The following is a 16,656-nucleotide window of genomic DNA, read 5'->3' on the forward strand; positions in this document are numbered from 1 at the left end:
TTTATCTGCATGCCACTCCTACTTAAGCTTGTGACTGAATTGAAGTGACACTTCAGGCATATAATGCAGTGGGATGCAGTACAAAAAGGCATATGCAAAATAGAACTTTTTTTCACTTTTAAATCATTGTAGAATACATTATTTTCCCCGTGGCAGATTAGCATGTCTCCCTTACCTCTCAGATTAATCAAAACAGAGACTGAACTAAGACATATGTACAATGCTAATGAGACTATTTTTTTTATTTTCAGTTAGAATTGCTTTAAAAAAGTCTTTCCTCTCGATGGTTTATCTGATTTGTATAAACATGTTTTAAAAATCATGTATTTCTTCATTTGTTCATCTTGAATGAATGAACGTATTTTGATGTAATTTCAGCAATTACTATCAGTATTAATCTTTCCTTATTTGCACATTCACAGAATAATGTAACTTTATTTATTTAAAAATGTTCAGTTTAGTAACACTAAAAGACTTAATAATTTGTATGTATTGCATTTATTTGTCCATGTTTTGGTCATTCAATCTTGGAATGCCTAGGCACCATGGCAAATGGCCAGTAGTCTTGGGAAGGGAAATCCAAAACTCCTATAGGACGATTGTGCTATTTCATTCCAATCCAGAAGTGAAAGGGTAGAAAGATCTACAGGGTCCTCTTTTAGGTAACTGACTCTAGAACATACAAGCCCAGAATATGTTTTTAATGTTTTCCTTGTAAGAAAGGGTATGCAGATATCAGATCGGCCCCCTCCCTGCTGGCGTTTCGGAGGAAAGTGAAGACCTGGCTGTTCGAACAAGCATTTGATTAAACAGTGTAATTGAACATAGGAATATGGAATAATGGATGATGAGACTGGATTCTGATTTTACTGTTGAGGCGCTAATGATTGTTATACGAATGTTTAATGATTTATGTTACAATTGTTTTTCATTGCCCTATACTTGTCTTGTGATGTTTTGTATCGATGTTGTTCACCGCTTTGAGTCGCCTGAGGGCTGAGAAAAGCGGTCTATAAATAAAGTAAATAAATAAAGTAAATAAATAAATAAATTTAGAACTGAGAGATATCTAATTGCCTCCCCTCCCCCTCATTATAATCAAACTCTATAAAGAGATGCCTCTACTACCTTATTTATTTATTTACTATATGTATATTCCACTCTTCTCGACCACGAAGAGGACTCAAGGCAACGTGCAGTAGAGGCAAAATTCAATGCCTTAAACAATTCAACAATTAAATGACATTTAGTTAAAAGTCTAAATGAGGTTAAAAACAATTAAAACATAAACAATACCACTTACAGCTATAAAATCACATTATCCACAATCAAGGTCAGGCCATTCCAATGATCGTTACACATAAATCCAAGTAATCTATTGCATTGTGTTAGCTGCCGAAGGCTTGGTCACAAAGCCATGTTTTCACCTTGGTAAGAATAGACGAATATTCTCTGCTGTAACCCACAGGGAAGTACAATCTTGCTTCAACTAGAAACCATTGAGAAGCTATGGAGAAGCTATTGTTCTATCAGATTATGGGAACCCTTTCCTGTGTGAATTATTTAAAGACAGAGGTAGTGGCAGCTGGGTCTGTGTCACTGACCTGTGCAGTGAGTGGAATTTATAGTTAGTATCTTTTCTAATATGGATCACATATATTCTAATAGTAATTGTATGTCTTAACAGCTAAACTAAATTTTACTATTACTCTCTTGGACTCAGCAATTGAGTGACAAATTGATAGGAGAGGCAGCTAAAATATGTTAAGCCCTGGGTGGAACCTGTAATCCTATATAACATGTGGCCCTCATATCCGCAGAACTGATACACATAGTTTCACTTCTCCACAGTTTCACTTATTTATTTAGGAACTCCTGTCGTGGCTGTACTGCCTTCTCAGTGCCTCGCTTTTTTGTCCCATTGAAAACAGTAATCCTCACTGCTATCTGCAGTTTCACATATCCATGTGAATTTTGGGAACATATCAACCATGGATATACTGCACACTTAGTTAAACGTAGGACTCTCGTTTCACATAGTTTTGCCTAAATGTGCATAAGACACCACCAGAAGACGTAGTGATTAAGGAGAAGGAACATTGCTGTTTTCATTGGTAGTCACTTTTTGTATTTGGAACATCAGCTATGGGCCCTTGCTTTCAGCCACCTATGTTTCTTGCATTGATATCTAATGTATCTGCAGCTGATCATATGAGAAAAGAGAGGAAGCAGAATGGAAACTTCTATGCATGTCTGCATTTTTGATCCAGTTTGCTGCCATTAATCAATCCTTTAAAGCAATAGAGCATTTACAGCCCCTTTAGATCTGACTGCTCATCTATGGCTCTTAAAAGCAAATATAATTCTCTAGGGGATGTTAATTTAGTACTAGATTATCTTTCTAAAATTGTTAATTAGACTTCTTCTCAGAGGATCTTTTCTATTCAACACTGCTTATGAATTATTGCCTGTTTGGCTTTTTTTAAAAAACTTTTATATGTCAAAATTCACACAAGGCCTTTTAGCGGTCACATTTCAAATAATTATGAGAATCTTTGAAGTACTTAGAAGTATGTAAATTCAAAAAATGTTTTATTTCTTTTTTGCTTTTTCTTGAATATTATGGTTAAATGGGAGTATTTCATGCCTTTGCTTTTCTTGTTCAGGAGGCGTTTCTTTCTGTTAAGAGTGTGACCAGTGCAGACTTGATGTTTCTAATGGGGAGCCAGTCCCTGGCTACTTACTTTGCTTTGTTGCCTGGTGAGAAATCAAAACATATTTTGATTATCTTATCTCGCGTAGTGTTCTGTCCTTGTCACAGCCAAACCATGGAAATCTGCAGAAAGGACAAGAGTGCAGCTTCTCCTTCTATATTGCATTACCCAATTTTTGTTTTTTGTTTTGTCGTGTCAGGAGCGACTTGAGAAACTGCAAGTCGCTTCTGGTGTAATTAATATACATGGGGACATTGTGTCGAGGTGTCTTCTAACCAAGGTGAAAGAAAAAAGTGCAAAGCTGGGTTGTAGTTAAACATCAAAAAACCGAAGATCATGGCAACCAGACTGACTGATAACTGGGAAACAGGGAGAAAATGTGGAGGCAGTGACAGACTTGGTTTTTCTAGGTGCAAAGATTACTGCGGACGCAGACCGCAGCAGATTGCAGCCAGGAAATCAGAAGATGTTTACTTCTTGGGAGGAGAGCAATGACCAATCTTGATAAAATAGTGAAGAATACAGACATCACACTGGCAATGAAGATCTGCATCGTTAAAGCAATGGTATTTCCCGTACAGTGTCTTTTCTCCTAGCATGACCTGATGACATTGGAGAGCAGACAAGTATCTCATTCGTTCTCGCTCAAAAATTCCCATATTCTTTGTTGCCTAACAATTTGTGAACTGTAGGGCCATTAACTGGATACGATCTTCCAGACCATTAAGTGAAAGAGAAAGGAGGAAGAGGAATTATTTTGGTGTGATTGGACCTTTGCTTTGGTTAATTCACTCCTGGAAAACTAGTTTTTGGTTAGTGTACTAGAAAACCCAACCCAACCTAGTAGTCTTCAAATGTTTGGAACTCAGAGCTATCTTTAATCACAACGTGCATTTAGGGTCCCTAATTTCATATTTTTAACCATACATTTGTTTTGTAACGCTTTTGCTGTTGTATCACTGAACTACCCATCCAGGTCCTTAGAGGCTCCTCTGGCACACAATCCCTGTGGATGGCTATTGTAACACATTTAGCATCTTTTCAGCAACAGATAGGTGGGGTGCATACCAGTGCTTGCATAGGAACACATGGAAAACTATCTTAAAATAGCCTCAGTCAGTCATGGGTATCCTTAGCAACACATCCACTGAGATGTGAAGTATGTATTCATTTCACATATACTTTGCAGACAGTATCATGACTATGGAATATAGTTGTGGAATTTTTTTAACAAAAACAATATTTTAGAGACAGAATCTGTAGGTATAACCCAGAAATAAAGGGAATGCTTATTATCCATATGTTAATAGTTCTCTAATTAATCTCCCAGAGTCTTGCTGGTAAATAGAGTTGCTGCATTTTGCCTTAACGAGATGCATCAAAAATAGATAGTTTAGCTGCTTCCAACTTGTGTGTTAATTATTATAGCACAGCAGGATGCCTTCAGAACTGCTGGGTTGTGCTTGGTATTTGCTGTGCCTCCACCTCCAACCAAAAAAGACACGATGTACTAACTGCCATTGTGCTTCAGAGTGAGTACTGTAGTGGAGTAATTTCTCTTGGTTTTAAAAACTTTTTTTTCTGGCATCTAGGTTACTGATTTTCGCCAAACATGAGGATGATGTGTAATGCATACTTGTGCAATTGCCTAAGCTGCATCAAATTATAAACTGTGTATATTTTGCTTAGTTTTGTGTAGTGGATATGTTTACCATGCCAGACTTTTCTTTCCTAATCTTTAATGAATCTGCTGTTTCTTTAAATTTTATTTATTTATTTTTCCTTGTGCGCTGAAAGAGAAATACAGTTCTTCAATTTTTGGTCTGCAAAGAAAGCCAGGCATGACCCTTGTGCTGATGTAATCTTGTATACAACTAATTCTAATGAGAGAGTATTTATATGCTACTCCGTTGTATGCTAGTTTTGGGTGACTAATGTAATACGTGGTTTTTCAGTGCTTTGATTACTGCAGAGCAAGCCAGCAGGGTGTGAACAGAATTCTTTTCTTGTCTATATTTATAAGAGAAATGCGGAGGAGAGTGAGAGACAGGGATGTGGAAGGTAACTCTATGTCATTCCTAACTCTGTACACTTCTTCTTATTGAGATGATATGGTACTTTTTAAAAGTACCAAGGAAGGAAGGAAACAAAAGGGGGACAGCAAGTCACACTCTCTCAGCGTCAGAGGAAGGCAATGACAAAAACTCCTCTGAACAAATCTTGCCAAGAAAACCATGATAGGTTCATCTTAGGGTCATCATAAATTATAAATGGTTTGAACAACAGTATGAAAATTGGGACTGGAATAGGCTGATTTTAGATCTCAGAAAAGTTGGGATGGTTGTGATCTTAGGGTGTGTCTACATTGTAGAATTAATGTAGTTTCAATTTATCTGTCAAGTTATAAACAATAGGGCTGGGCGGTTTCGTTTCGTTAATTCGTAATTCGTTAAAAATTCGTTATTTTTTTTTATAACAAAGCGATAACGAACCATTCTGGAGCAACTTAAAAATGAAACGAATTTTTAAATTCGTTTCGTAATTGTTTCGGCTTCGTTATGTATTTGTTTCGTTATCGTTTTGAAGTCGTTTCGTTATTATTTACGCATGTTTGGGGCAAGTTTTATAGTTGTTTTTTGTTTAATTAGTGAAAAAAAATTATAATATCACACCAACAGTCAACAACAGAGGGAGAGGGAAGCTTCAGAAGTCCCCCCTGTCCCATTTGGAGGTTTTTTAGCGTATTTCGCGGTCGCGTCCGCCATTAACGAATCGATTCGTTGTTATTGTTTCGTAATTTTTTTAACATTTACGAAATTTCGTAAATATCGAACTTTTTAAAAGAAAAATTTCGGAATTCTTTTTAAAATCGAAACGCAAAACCCCCCAAAAAACGAATCGATTTTAGAAACAAATTTTTCTGTTGTTACCCAGGCCTAATAAACAAGGATTTCTGAGCATGCATTTAGAAATGGGCAAAACAGAAAGTACAATGTAAATTTGGAAAAGGTGGAAATTTTATCCCATATACTAGGTTTGTGCAGATAAAAACGAGAGATATGTGTAATGCAATAAATCTTTGACAAAAAGACACCCCCCCCCCACAAAAAACCTGGGTCGACTTCCACATGAATCCATTTTTCTGCAAAAGGGATCCAACAGAAAGGCAGTGATAAGCACTTTCATCCCATTACTCCTCTTTTGCCCAAACTGGAGAAAGAAAAGCAGCCTTCTCTTCTTTTTTTAGCCTAAGCAGCATCCAGCAAGAACATGGAGAAGCCATTTGAGGTGCAGACCTTTCAGTATAAGCTTCACAGCAAAGAGATTGTGGTGGCCATTTTTAATACTGGATTCACCACCACCACACCATTGCAACCTCTCAAATAGACACATTCTCTTGTTCTTTTTAGCTCTTCCTAAGAATTTTCATTTTAGGCATTTTTGAAAGAAGAGAAAAGAGTTGTTTGTTACATATCCTTAACTTTTACTCTCAACTTATTTATGGATGGAAGCAAAATACATATTTTTGGCCGGCAAATCTCCCTTGATTTATAAATGTGTATATATTGTGTGTAATGGCACAAAACTCTCAAGTGAGCTTGATTAAAACTGAAACATATATTGTTTACTAGTTTATGTTTTTTGTATGTATGTAAAGAGTTAGAAGTAGTGATTATGGCATGAAGGTACTTCCAAGAGAAGACACTTCTCCATCGTACTACCTGTGGCATAGCAGTCATCCGTGATGTGCATGACAGTTGTGCCTCATCCATCTTATTTATAAGGAAACAGGACAATTTGGTGGAAACAGAGCTCCAAAAGTAATTAGACTTCCAGGTGAGCGGCGATGGCAGCAGGCAGGGGATGCTAGGAGTTCCCGGCATCCCAAACTGCATTGAGCCGTTGGGTAGAGCTTAGGCTCCTCTACCTTGGTGGATTGATACCGAGGGGAATGTAGGGGTTTGACAGGCACCACCCAAGGGCCCCAAAGATACCTCTCGCCTCAAGGGAGAGGTACCGAGTGGGCCCAGTATGCTGAGGACGTGCAAACGGCTTTGCGGGAAGCGGATCAAAGAACCGCAAAGGTAGCAGTAATTTAAACAGAAGCTGGCTAGTTATCTGTTGTGGGTTTTTTGATTGTGCTTTTTCTGTGTGAGGGTCAGGGTAGATGTTCCATGTGGCCTCTTCCAACTCTATTCTATGTTTCTACTCTTGTAAAGCACGCACATATCTCAGTGCTACAAGTTGTTTGACAGTTGGACGAAATGAACTTTCCTCGCTGCATGAGACAAAGCAAAAGTCAGGAGTTGAATCATGTGATGTTTTCCTTCATCACCATTTTAAGAGGCCATGCTGTGGTACACATGTAACTGCACATGTAACTAAAAAGTTGGAGTTACTGTCTATGAATTACATTATTAATTTGTTAGGTTATTATTATGGTATAACTTCATTTTGCTATTACTATTGTTTCTCTATAAATTGAATGAATTTGAAGGAGATAATTATTTGTAATGGGTTATGAACAACTGTTTAGCAGAAATATGCCTTGATCATAGATCCGTCTTCTGTTAGGTCCTTCCAGTTTGAGACTGTGCTTAGAAAGAAAGCTGAGAATAGATTGGATTGCAGGTTCTTGTAATGTGAGGAATACATTTGCTCTTCGCATGCTGTTATGCTCATTTAGCATGGTTAAGAGATTCCTTTTCATGTCCCACAATCCCCAGAGTGTGCAAGAGAAATAATCAATGCCAGTTCCCTAGCTACACGTATAAAAGGAAAATCCAAGCTCATAGCCTTTTACAATAAATACTTACCTGGCAATACGCCACTGCCAATGAAAAGAATGATAGCTAAGAGGTTCTTTGGGCCTGACTGGTATGCTGTATACAAGTATAGTAGATTTCAATCCCCTTTATGGTACAGAGGAGATAGGTTAATAGGACCCTGGTTGATGTGTCAGGAGTAGCCTGGGCTACTTTGGCTTATGTGAGTAGGTCAGGATTATGTTTCTTTTGAAAAAAGTGGGTTATTTCCTTGTTGGATTTCATTGCTCTACTTTTTTTTAATACTCTGTGAGAATCAGAGTTTAAAGCTGTGGTCCAAAGACTTTTTTGGGCTGATCCTCTGGACAACAACACACACTTCTTCCAATATGGGAAGAAGAAATAGGCTGAGATTTTTTTTCTTAGAAACTGGCAATTTTCATTAGAATAACTAGAACCTGGATTTACTCTCTAGGAAATTAGAAGGCTTACTAACTGGAAATCCACATATTGGTGAGGCTTAGACTATTTTGCTTTAAGCTGTCATGCTCAATACCCTCTTCATTCAAGCTTGTATCTAAATGATGTGTGGAAACTTGCCTTTAATCTGGTTCCCATTCTGACTTGAGCTTTTATATTATCCAGTCATGAGGACTGGAATATAGGGAGCTGACTTGATGAGTCAGACCATTGGTCTGTCCAGTAAAGTATTGTCTATGTTGACTGACAGGAGCCCTCCAGGGTGTGAGGCAGGGGTCTTTTGAGCCCAACTTGCAGATGCCAGGAATGGAATTTGAGATTTTCTGCTTGCAGAAATTGTTTAACAATCTTATTCACTTAATTAATTTATTTGATACAGCTATATGGTATCATGCAAACTATTTTATATTATAGACTATAGGAATACTTGTTCCATGTATTTAAAATTGGAAATGTTGTTTCTTATATGTCTAAGAAGTATACCTCTAAAACAGTGGTTCTCAACCTGTAGATCCCCAGGTATTCTGCCTACAACTCCCAGAAATACCAGCCAGTTTACCAGCTGTTAGGAATTTTGGGATTGAGGGCCAATACATCTGGGGACCCGCAGGTTGAGAATCACTGCTCTAAAACATGATGTTGAAGTGTAATATGTGCTGTGTGTGTAAAAAGTGCTGTTCTGGTTTTCTCCTAACATCTTGGTTGCTATAGTGCAATGATCTATTTATGAACACACAGAAGGTCATTGCTGTAGTCAAAGGAAAATATTTTCTGGTCACAACTTGATGGATCATAATCCTTCTTGAAAAATGGTAGAATATCTAGCAGATCGTTTTGGTTCTCCCAAAAACTGGAATGTAATATTCGATGTCTTTCAGCCATTCTTCCTTGTTATACATTTTCGAAACTGTTCTCCATCAGATTTCTTTGTTTAAAAACCACTTAATGTGTGACTTTGGTTCACAATATATTTGGATGCTTCAGCAGGTTGGCTAAGTCCATGCTGTATAGCTTTTAGTGGGTGTTCAGCCATTTTTCAAACATGCACATACCTTTTGAGTACCTGCCAATTCATGAAGACAGATGTATTTGTTAGGATGCTTTTAAAACAAGACTCCCCTCTTCTTTTCTTTCAGCTGTGAATGAAAGAGAGACACTCTGCAGCATACAGTGTTCAGTTTTGTTTGCTTCGAAGAATAGTGAGAACTGAAAATGCCGCCTCCTGTGGATATTGTGAAAGTGGCTATAGAATGGCCTGGTGCCTTTCCAAAGCTGATGGAAATTGATCAAGTAAGTGCCTAATTCTCTTCATTTTTATATATTTATGCACGTTTGAATTGGTAGTTTTGAACACTACATACGACTCCAAATGTAACAGCCGTCCCCTTACCTGAACAAAATCTTTGCTATACATTTTGAATGTTTTTTTTCAGCTCTTTGTTGAACCAATTTTAACGTTCTATATTTTTATGACATGTGAACTTTACAAAGGTATGTTTGAACATTAATGTTGTTTTATAACTAGATGGTTATAATATTTCAGAAGATGTACATTATTGCTTTCTTTCTTGGCTCTATGGCTTGTAATACCTAGTTGGTGTTCAGCTAGCTCAGTGTTTCTCAACCTTCCTAATGCCACGACCCCTTAATATACTTCCTCATGTTATGGTGACCCCCAACCATAAAATTAGTTTCGTTGCTACTTCATAACTGTCATTTTGCTTCTGTTATGAATAGTAATGTAAATATCTGATATGCAGGATGTATTTTCATCCACTGGACCAAATTTGGCACAAATACCCAATACACCCAAATCTGAATACTGGTAGGATTGGGGGAAGGTATTGATTTTGTCTTGTGGGAGTTGTAGTTGCTGGGATTTATAGTTCACCTACAATCAAAAAACATTCTGAACTCCACCAACAATGGAATTGAGTCAAACTTGGCACACAGAACTCCCATGACCAACAGAAAATACTGGAAGTGTTTGGTGGGCATTGACCTTGAGTTTTGGATTTGTAATTCACCTACATCGAAAGAGCACTGTGGACTCAAACAATGATGGATCTGGACCATACTTGGAACAAATTCTCAATATGCCCAAATGTGAACACTGATGGAATTTGTGGAAAATAGACCTTGACATTTGGGAGTTGTAGTTGCTGGGATTTATAGTTCACTTACAATCAAAGAGCATACTGAACCCTACCAACGATTGAATTGTCCCACACAGAACCTCCATGACCAACAGAAAATACTGTGTTTTCTGATGGTCTTTGGTGACCCCTCTGATACCCCCTTGCGACCCCTCCAGGGGTCCCAACCCCCAGGTTGAGAAACACTGAGCTAGCTTAACTGAATGACACCTTTATTTGTTCTGTCTACTGTATAATTATTATATATTTTTGCTTCTAAATATTGCATTTTTTCCTTCATGGTGCATGTGGCAGCAAACCATAATGTGATGGGGTTGTAAGTTATGGGATGTACAAATCTCGGATTTTAATTATAGTAATTACAGTGATGAACTTCTAAGATATCGGGAGTTGCTAGAACTAGAATGGGAAGCTCTGTAATTGATCATATCACAACACTTCCCGAAGTCCTCTTAGGATCTAGATTATTACTGCCCATCCTAAAGTACCAGTGGGCCCCTCTGAAAAGGAAACTCTATAAAAGATTTCCTGTTAAGATTGGGATGTCAATTTAGGAACAAAGTCTTCTAACACTAGCATTCTTCTGGGTGTTCTTGGGAAATTCTTGGCTCATGTTTGATAGTTAACAATGACTCAGTATTGGCATGAAGTGGAGATAATGGATAATGCCAGTTCTAAATAACCAGCTTACATATAGTAATCATTAGCCGTTATCATGGAACTTTGTTATTGTTGCAGTCATAACTGTGCAGTCATAACTGAGGAGAGACTTTTATTATATTGGCTGCAGCTCTGTTCTCTTGGTGGTAATATACAGTTTGCTGCTTCCTATAAGTAAAAGGAAGCATTCTTCCATCTCTCTTTTACTTCACAAATACCCTTAGAATGAGTGCTGTGATAGTGGTATACCTCCTCCTTATCCTCCAGTCCTCCTGTATGTTATACTCATGGGGTTCTGTTACCTGTGCAAGAGAGTTTCAGAGTCTGGGAGCAGCCACTGAAAAGGCCCTCTCCCTTGTTCTCAGCAAAAGTACTTGAGAGAGTGATGGGACAGAGTGAAGGCCTTCTCCAGATGATCTTAGTGGCTCATAGAGACATAGTCCTTGAAATCATGATCTTATACTGTTTAATATCATGATAATTTAAAATTGTTATTAAAATGTTATGGTGAGGTTTAATTTATTCTTTATTCAAGGAAAAAAGCAACAAATAAATTAAATTACCCCTCTCCATATACTCCTGTATAAGCCCAGAAATATTAGTGAAAAAATCTACCTCCGAAACCTGAGGTGGCATCTGCAAGTCAACTTGAGTACTATAGCTTAACTTTCATTAAAGAAAGCAACCATCCCTTCTCTGAGTGGCAAGAGGCAAGCACTTAGCCCTACCTGAAGGAATCTAAAAGAAGCACTGACTCCCTCTACTCTCTTCACCTTGGCCCTGCTTCTGATCCGCAGTTTATCAATGGGTCATATAAAAATACTTAATTTAGGGCCCAAAACCTGATCTCAACTTTGAAGTGGGAATGGCTTGTACATGAGGATTTAGGGTAATAATAATAACAACAATAATAATAATAATTTGATCACATTCTGAATAAAATAATTACAGCTGGAAATTTGTAGAATATCTGTACCTATGCATTTTCTTATTCATCTAATACCTTGGCCTACAACTTGCTTTGGCTGGGTACACATGGGAATTGGCTTGTTTGCATCTTCCTAATCAACCCATGGGATAAATTTGACTGAGTAGTGCAGGAGTTGTGAAAATAGGAAGCTGCCTTATATGAGATCATGGTATTTCTTTCCTCTTAGCCAATATTGTTCCTTCTTACTGGAGTTGCAGAAATCCTTCCAAGTCTTAGGTAGAGGTCTTTCCATCACCTGCTGCTGAAGATTAGATGCTGAACCTAGAAGGTTTTGCATCTAAAACATTGCTCTTTCCAGTATGGGCTGCTTCACATGGGAATAGGGATTTCAGTCCATATCCCCATATCTACCATTCTTGGTCCTAATAACTGCATACCCATTGCTTTTAAAAGTTCTGTCAACCCATGGTTTCGATAGGTACAGCTTATCCCATCACTGCAGCGTTGTATTGAGCAAAACTCCTGCAACTTTATAGTGGGTAAAGGCTTCAAAAATGTTGCTTTTGAGGCAAGTTGACTAGAATGACGATTCAGTCCAGGATTTCGAGGACTGGCCCCCATGTCTTTTGGGAATGTCTATTAAGTTGCCAAGCATGAGTGGAAGGCCTCACCTGTGGTCTCTATCCTTGTGGAATGTTCTACTGTGGGATTTATTCCTACCTTCCCCCTTTGTTTTAAATGAGGCCTGGTTTAGCTATTTATTTTGGGAACCAGTCTGAAGCAGCTTTGCCTTGAAAGGCCCAACAGTTATTCTCCAAATTTGAAAAAAAAAATTCCTCAGCATAGTATAATATATAAGATCATCGTATATGTGGGATGCTTTCTCTCTCTTCATGCAGCTGTTTGAGAATTTCACTCTTATCGTGGAGGATCTTGTATTGAGTTGACAAAGGTGACCATGATCATGATAGAATAGGAGACACAAGTATTCAAAATGATCCTCAGTTAATCATACCACAGTGGGTATTTTATTGCTAATTATGTTTAATGGTGTACAACTTGGTTTGGAGAACTATTTGTTCTTCAGTGCCTGCCTGTTCTGTTTCACAAGGGAACAATGTACAAGCAACTTAACTGAAGTATACTAGGCCTGGGTAACAACGGAAAAATTTGTTTCTAAAATCGATTTGTATTTGGGGTTTTTTTTTGTTTCGATATTTAAAATAATTACAAAAGTTTCCCTTTAAAAAGTTCGGTATTTACGAAATTTCGTAAATGTGAAAAAAAATACAAAACATTAACGAATTGATTTCCGAAACAATAACGAATCGATTCGTTAATGGCGGACGCGACCGTGAAATACGCTAAAAAACCTCCAAAAACTTCTGAAGCTTCCCTCTCCCTCTGTTGTTGACTGTTGGTGTGATATTATAATTTTTTTTCACTAATTAAACAAAAAACTTGCCCCAGACATGCGGAAATAATAACGAAACGACCTCAGAACAATAAAGAAACGAATACAATAACGAAATACGAAGCATTTACAAAACGTGTTTAAAAATTCATTTTTTTAAAAAATTGCTCCAGAATGGTTCGTTATCGTTTTGTAATTGAAAAAAATAACGAATTATTAACGAATTACGAATTAACGAAACAAAACCGCCCAGCCCTAAAGTATACCTTGTGACAATTTTGAAGTGACTGAATGACATAAGGTGGTTGGATGCCCATATGTTTTCTTTGTATTCCTGTTAGCTTTGCTCTTAATGCCCACTCACTTCTCTCTGACCTCACATGGAGTACATTTTTCTGGAAAAATGAATGTTTCCTTTGAACTTGAGAAATACTTAGCAAGGGAGTTGCTGTTAAACCACCAACAAATAAGTATGGGTAAACTCTCAGGAATATTCTTCTAGCAGCACAGTCAAGGCTGAAACGATTCATAATGTAATGCAGAACCGGGACAAGGTCAGGCCTCTTCATTAGCCTTGGGCACTCCATCCTCTCTGGTTCAACTTGGGCCTGAAAAGTCAAAGAAAATAGAGAGTGTATGAATTCAAACACAGCTGATGACAATGTGGGGAGCATCTGTTAAGGCACCAGCTTTCATTTCCGGTTTGCTGGTTTTTGTGAAGCGTGAGGTTTCTTGATCATTGAATTTCCTGATGTTTGAATTTCCTGATGTTTGAAAAATATATTTATTATTACACTCTTCAGAAAATGAATCCCCAACAGCAAATAACAAGTAGAGGACAGAGCAGTTGCTTATAAATAAATAGATATATCCTAACATGTTCAAGAAGATCTAGATTTGAGAAAAAATGTATACAATTCCAGCATAATTGTTTAAATCTCCTCCCTTTCTTTTTAACAAAGCTGACTAAGAGAATGACTCTCTGAACCTTCCTTGTGCTCAGAATTCAAAATGTCTAGGCAGATTAGAGACTTGAGCCAAAACTAACAAAATGAATTTTAACAGGGAGAAATGTAGAATACTAAACTATACAGATTAATAATAATAATAATAATAATAATAATAATAATAATAATAACCTTTATTTATACCCCACCACCATCTCCCCTGTGGGGACTCGGAGAGGCTTACATGGACCAAGCCCGGACAACATATTACAGCAATAAAATCAAAACATAAACAACAAATGACAACAACATCATCAAAATTACATTAAAGAAACCAAAAAAACCCTCAGTCATAAAATAACATTCTAATAAACACAATCACAATAACGATAACAATGGGCGGGCCGTATATACAGGATAAAAACAATTGAAGGACTGAAATGAGATAAAATGGGAGCAGGACATTTACAGGGAACTCATAAAATACATCGAGTTGTGAAGCTAAATTTCCCATTTGGGGGGTGCGAGCTCCAGTAGCAAAAACGTTGAAGGGTGTGCACCTAATCACCAAAGGCACAGTGGAAGAGCCAGGTTTTTAAGTTCTTTTTAAACATTTCTAGTGAAGGGGCTTTCCTGATCTCTCCAGGTAAAGAGTTCCAAAGTTGGGGAGCCACAGAGGAAAAGGCTCTCTCCCTTGTTCCCATAAGAAGGGCTTGTGAGATTGGTAGGGGTGAAAGGAGGACCTCCCCAAAGATCAAAGGGCCCGGGTTGGTACATGGAGGGAGATGCGGTCACGAAGGTAGGCGGGTCCCAAACCGTTTAGGGCTTTGTAGGTGATGACCTGTACCTTGAATTGGGACCGGAAAATAAATGGCAGCCAGTGGAGCTCCTTAAACATGGGAGTCGAGCGCTCCCTATAACTAGCCCCAGTTATTAATCTGGCTGCCGAGCGTTGGACAAGTTGTAGTTTCCGGGCCGTCTTCAAGGGTAGCCCCACATAAAGTGCATTACAGTAGTCCTGTCTAGAGGTAACTAAGGCATGGTCAAGTCAGACTTCACGAGATATGGTCACAGCTGGCGCATGAGTTTTAACAAATATAAGATAGGTGACACTTGCCTCGACAACAGTCCATGTGAAAAAGATCTTGGAGTTCTAGTAGACCATAAGCTGAACATCTGCCAACAATGTGATGCAGCAACTAAAAAAGCCAATGAAATTTTGAGTTGCATCAAAAGTATGGCATTGAGATTAAGGGAAGTAAAGGTACTCCTCTATTCTGCTTTGGTGAAATCTCACCTGGAATACTGTGTCCAATTCTAGACTCCATAGAGAGATATTGATAAACTGGAATGTGTAAGGGTGGTGGTGGGTGGGGGGGTAAAATGATCAAAGTCTAGAAATCATGTCCTGTGAGGAGTGACTGAAAGAGCTGGGTATGTTTAACCAGAAGAAGAGAAGGTTGAGAGGAGACATGATAGCCATGTTTAAATGCCTTATTTCATCACATAATAGTCACCATTGCAAAATAGTTAGACCCTCCCCTTTTGAGGATCCTGGTTTTGGTATTTAAGAATTCCTTGCTTAATAGTGAGATTTAGTTCACAGCAACACCCACCCGATCATCTCTTCCTTTGAGTTACGGAGGGGAGAGGAGATCTAGCCAACGAATCCGCCCCTTACAGACTGCCTCTCCTTTCTGAGCTATGGAATGCTGCCTTGCCCAAGGCAGCCCTCAGGAGCTTGGAGGGGAAAGATACGTGGGTGGGTGAGCCTTCATTTACTGCACACTTGTCTGTGAGAGCTGCAGGAACTGAGGGAAGCCTCATAGCTCTCTCCAGCAGGTGCATGGATGTCTTGGCTGGTGGAAAGTCCTTTAGGTGAAAAAAAATCTTTGCATAATATTCACCCCCTTTTTGTCAAAAAGGAGATAAAATGTGACTATTGCATGATGAATTTCAGTATTTAAAAGGATGTCATAAGGAAGAGGGAACAGGCTTGTTTTATGCTACCCTGGACACTAGGACTTGGAGCAATAGGTTCAACTCACAGGAAAGGAGATTCCACCTGAACATTAAGAAGAACTTCTTGATCATAAGAGCTTCTCAACAGTGTAATTCCCTGCATTGGAGTGTGACAGAAGCTCTTTTCTTGGAGGCTTTTATACACAAGTTGGATGGTTGTCTGCCGGGGGTGTTTTGATTGTGCTTTCCTTGTATCACAGAAGAGAGATGGCCTGGATGGCCTGTATAGTATCTTCTAATTCTATGACGAACTTTTTGGACATCACAGTCATGTGCCCCTTTAATAGATTGTAATTCATATCATTTTCTTGATATGTAGCTCTGTATTTTTGCTTTAAGGCTTAAGGGTGAAAGAACTGAAACCCTGGAAGGACTGATCGATTCCTGTAGCTGGAACCTATGTGAACCTTCCATTCGTGCTATATATTCAGCAATAACTAAAAGATAGGATGTTAATAAGTCACAGAACACATATGGATAACAATGTATTGAAAATTGGGCCATGAATTAGCCACGAGGGCAGACCTTCTCTGTACTTAAAAACTGAATTTCATATTCTATATGTG

General features: G+C 38.3%; 1 protein-coding gene across 2 annotated transcripts in view; it reads left to right on the plus strand.

Moving 5' to 3' along the window:
* The window catches only part of ELMO1 (engulfment and cell motility 1), a 341,069-nt gene that overhangs the window by 52,816 nt on the left and 271,597 nt on the right, over positions 1-16,656 (plus strand). For both annotated transcript variants that reach the window (XM_067470179.1, XM_060781614.2), the window contains exon 2: positions 9,097-9,250. In XM_067470179.1, the coding sequence (XP_067326280.1) occupies positions 9,173-9,250 (78 nt within the window). In that variant the 5' untranslated portion in view covers positions 9,097-9,172. The remainder of the gene's footprint in view (positions 1-9,096; positions 9,251-16,656) is intronic.

Source organism: Anolis sagrei, chromosome 6, assembly GCF_037176765.1.
Source record: "Anolis sagrei isolate rAnoSag1 chromosome 6, rAnoSag1.mat, whole genome shotgun sequence".
Lineage (NCBI taxonomy): Eukaryota > Metazoa > Chordata > Lepidosauria > Squamata > Dactyloidae > Anolis > Anolis sagrei.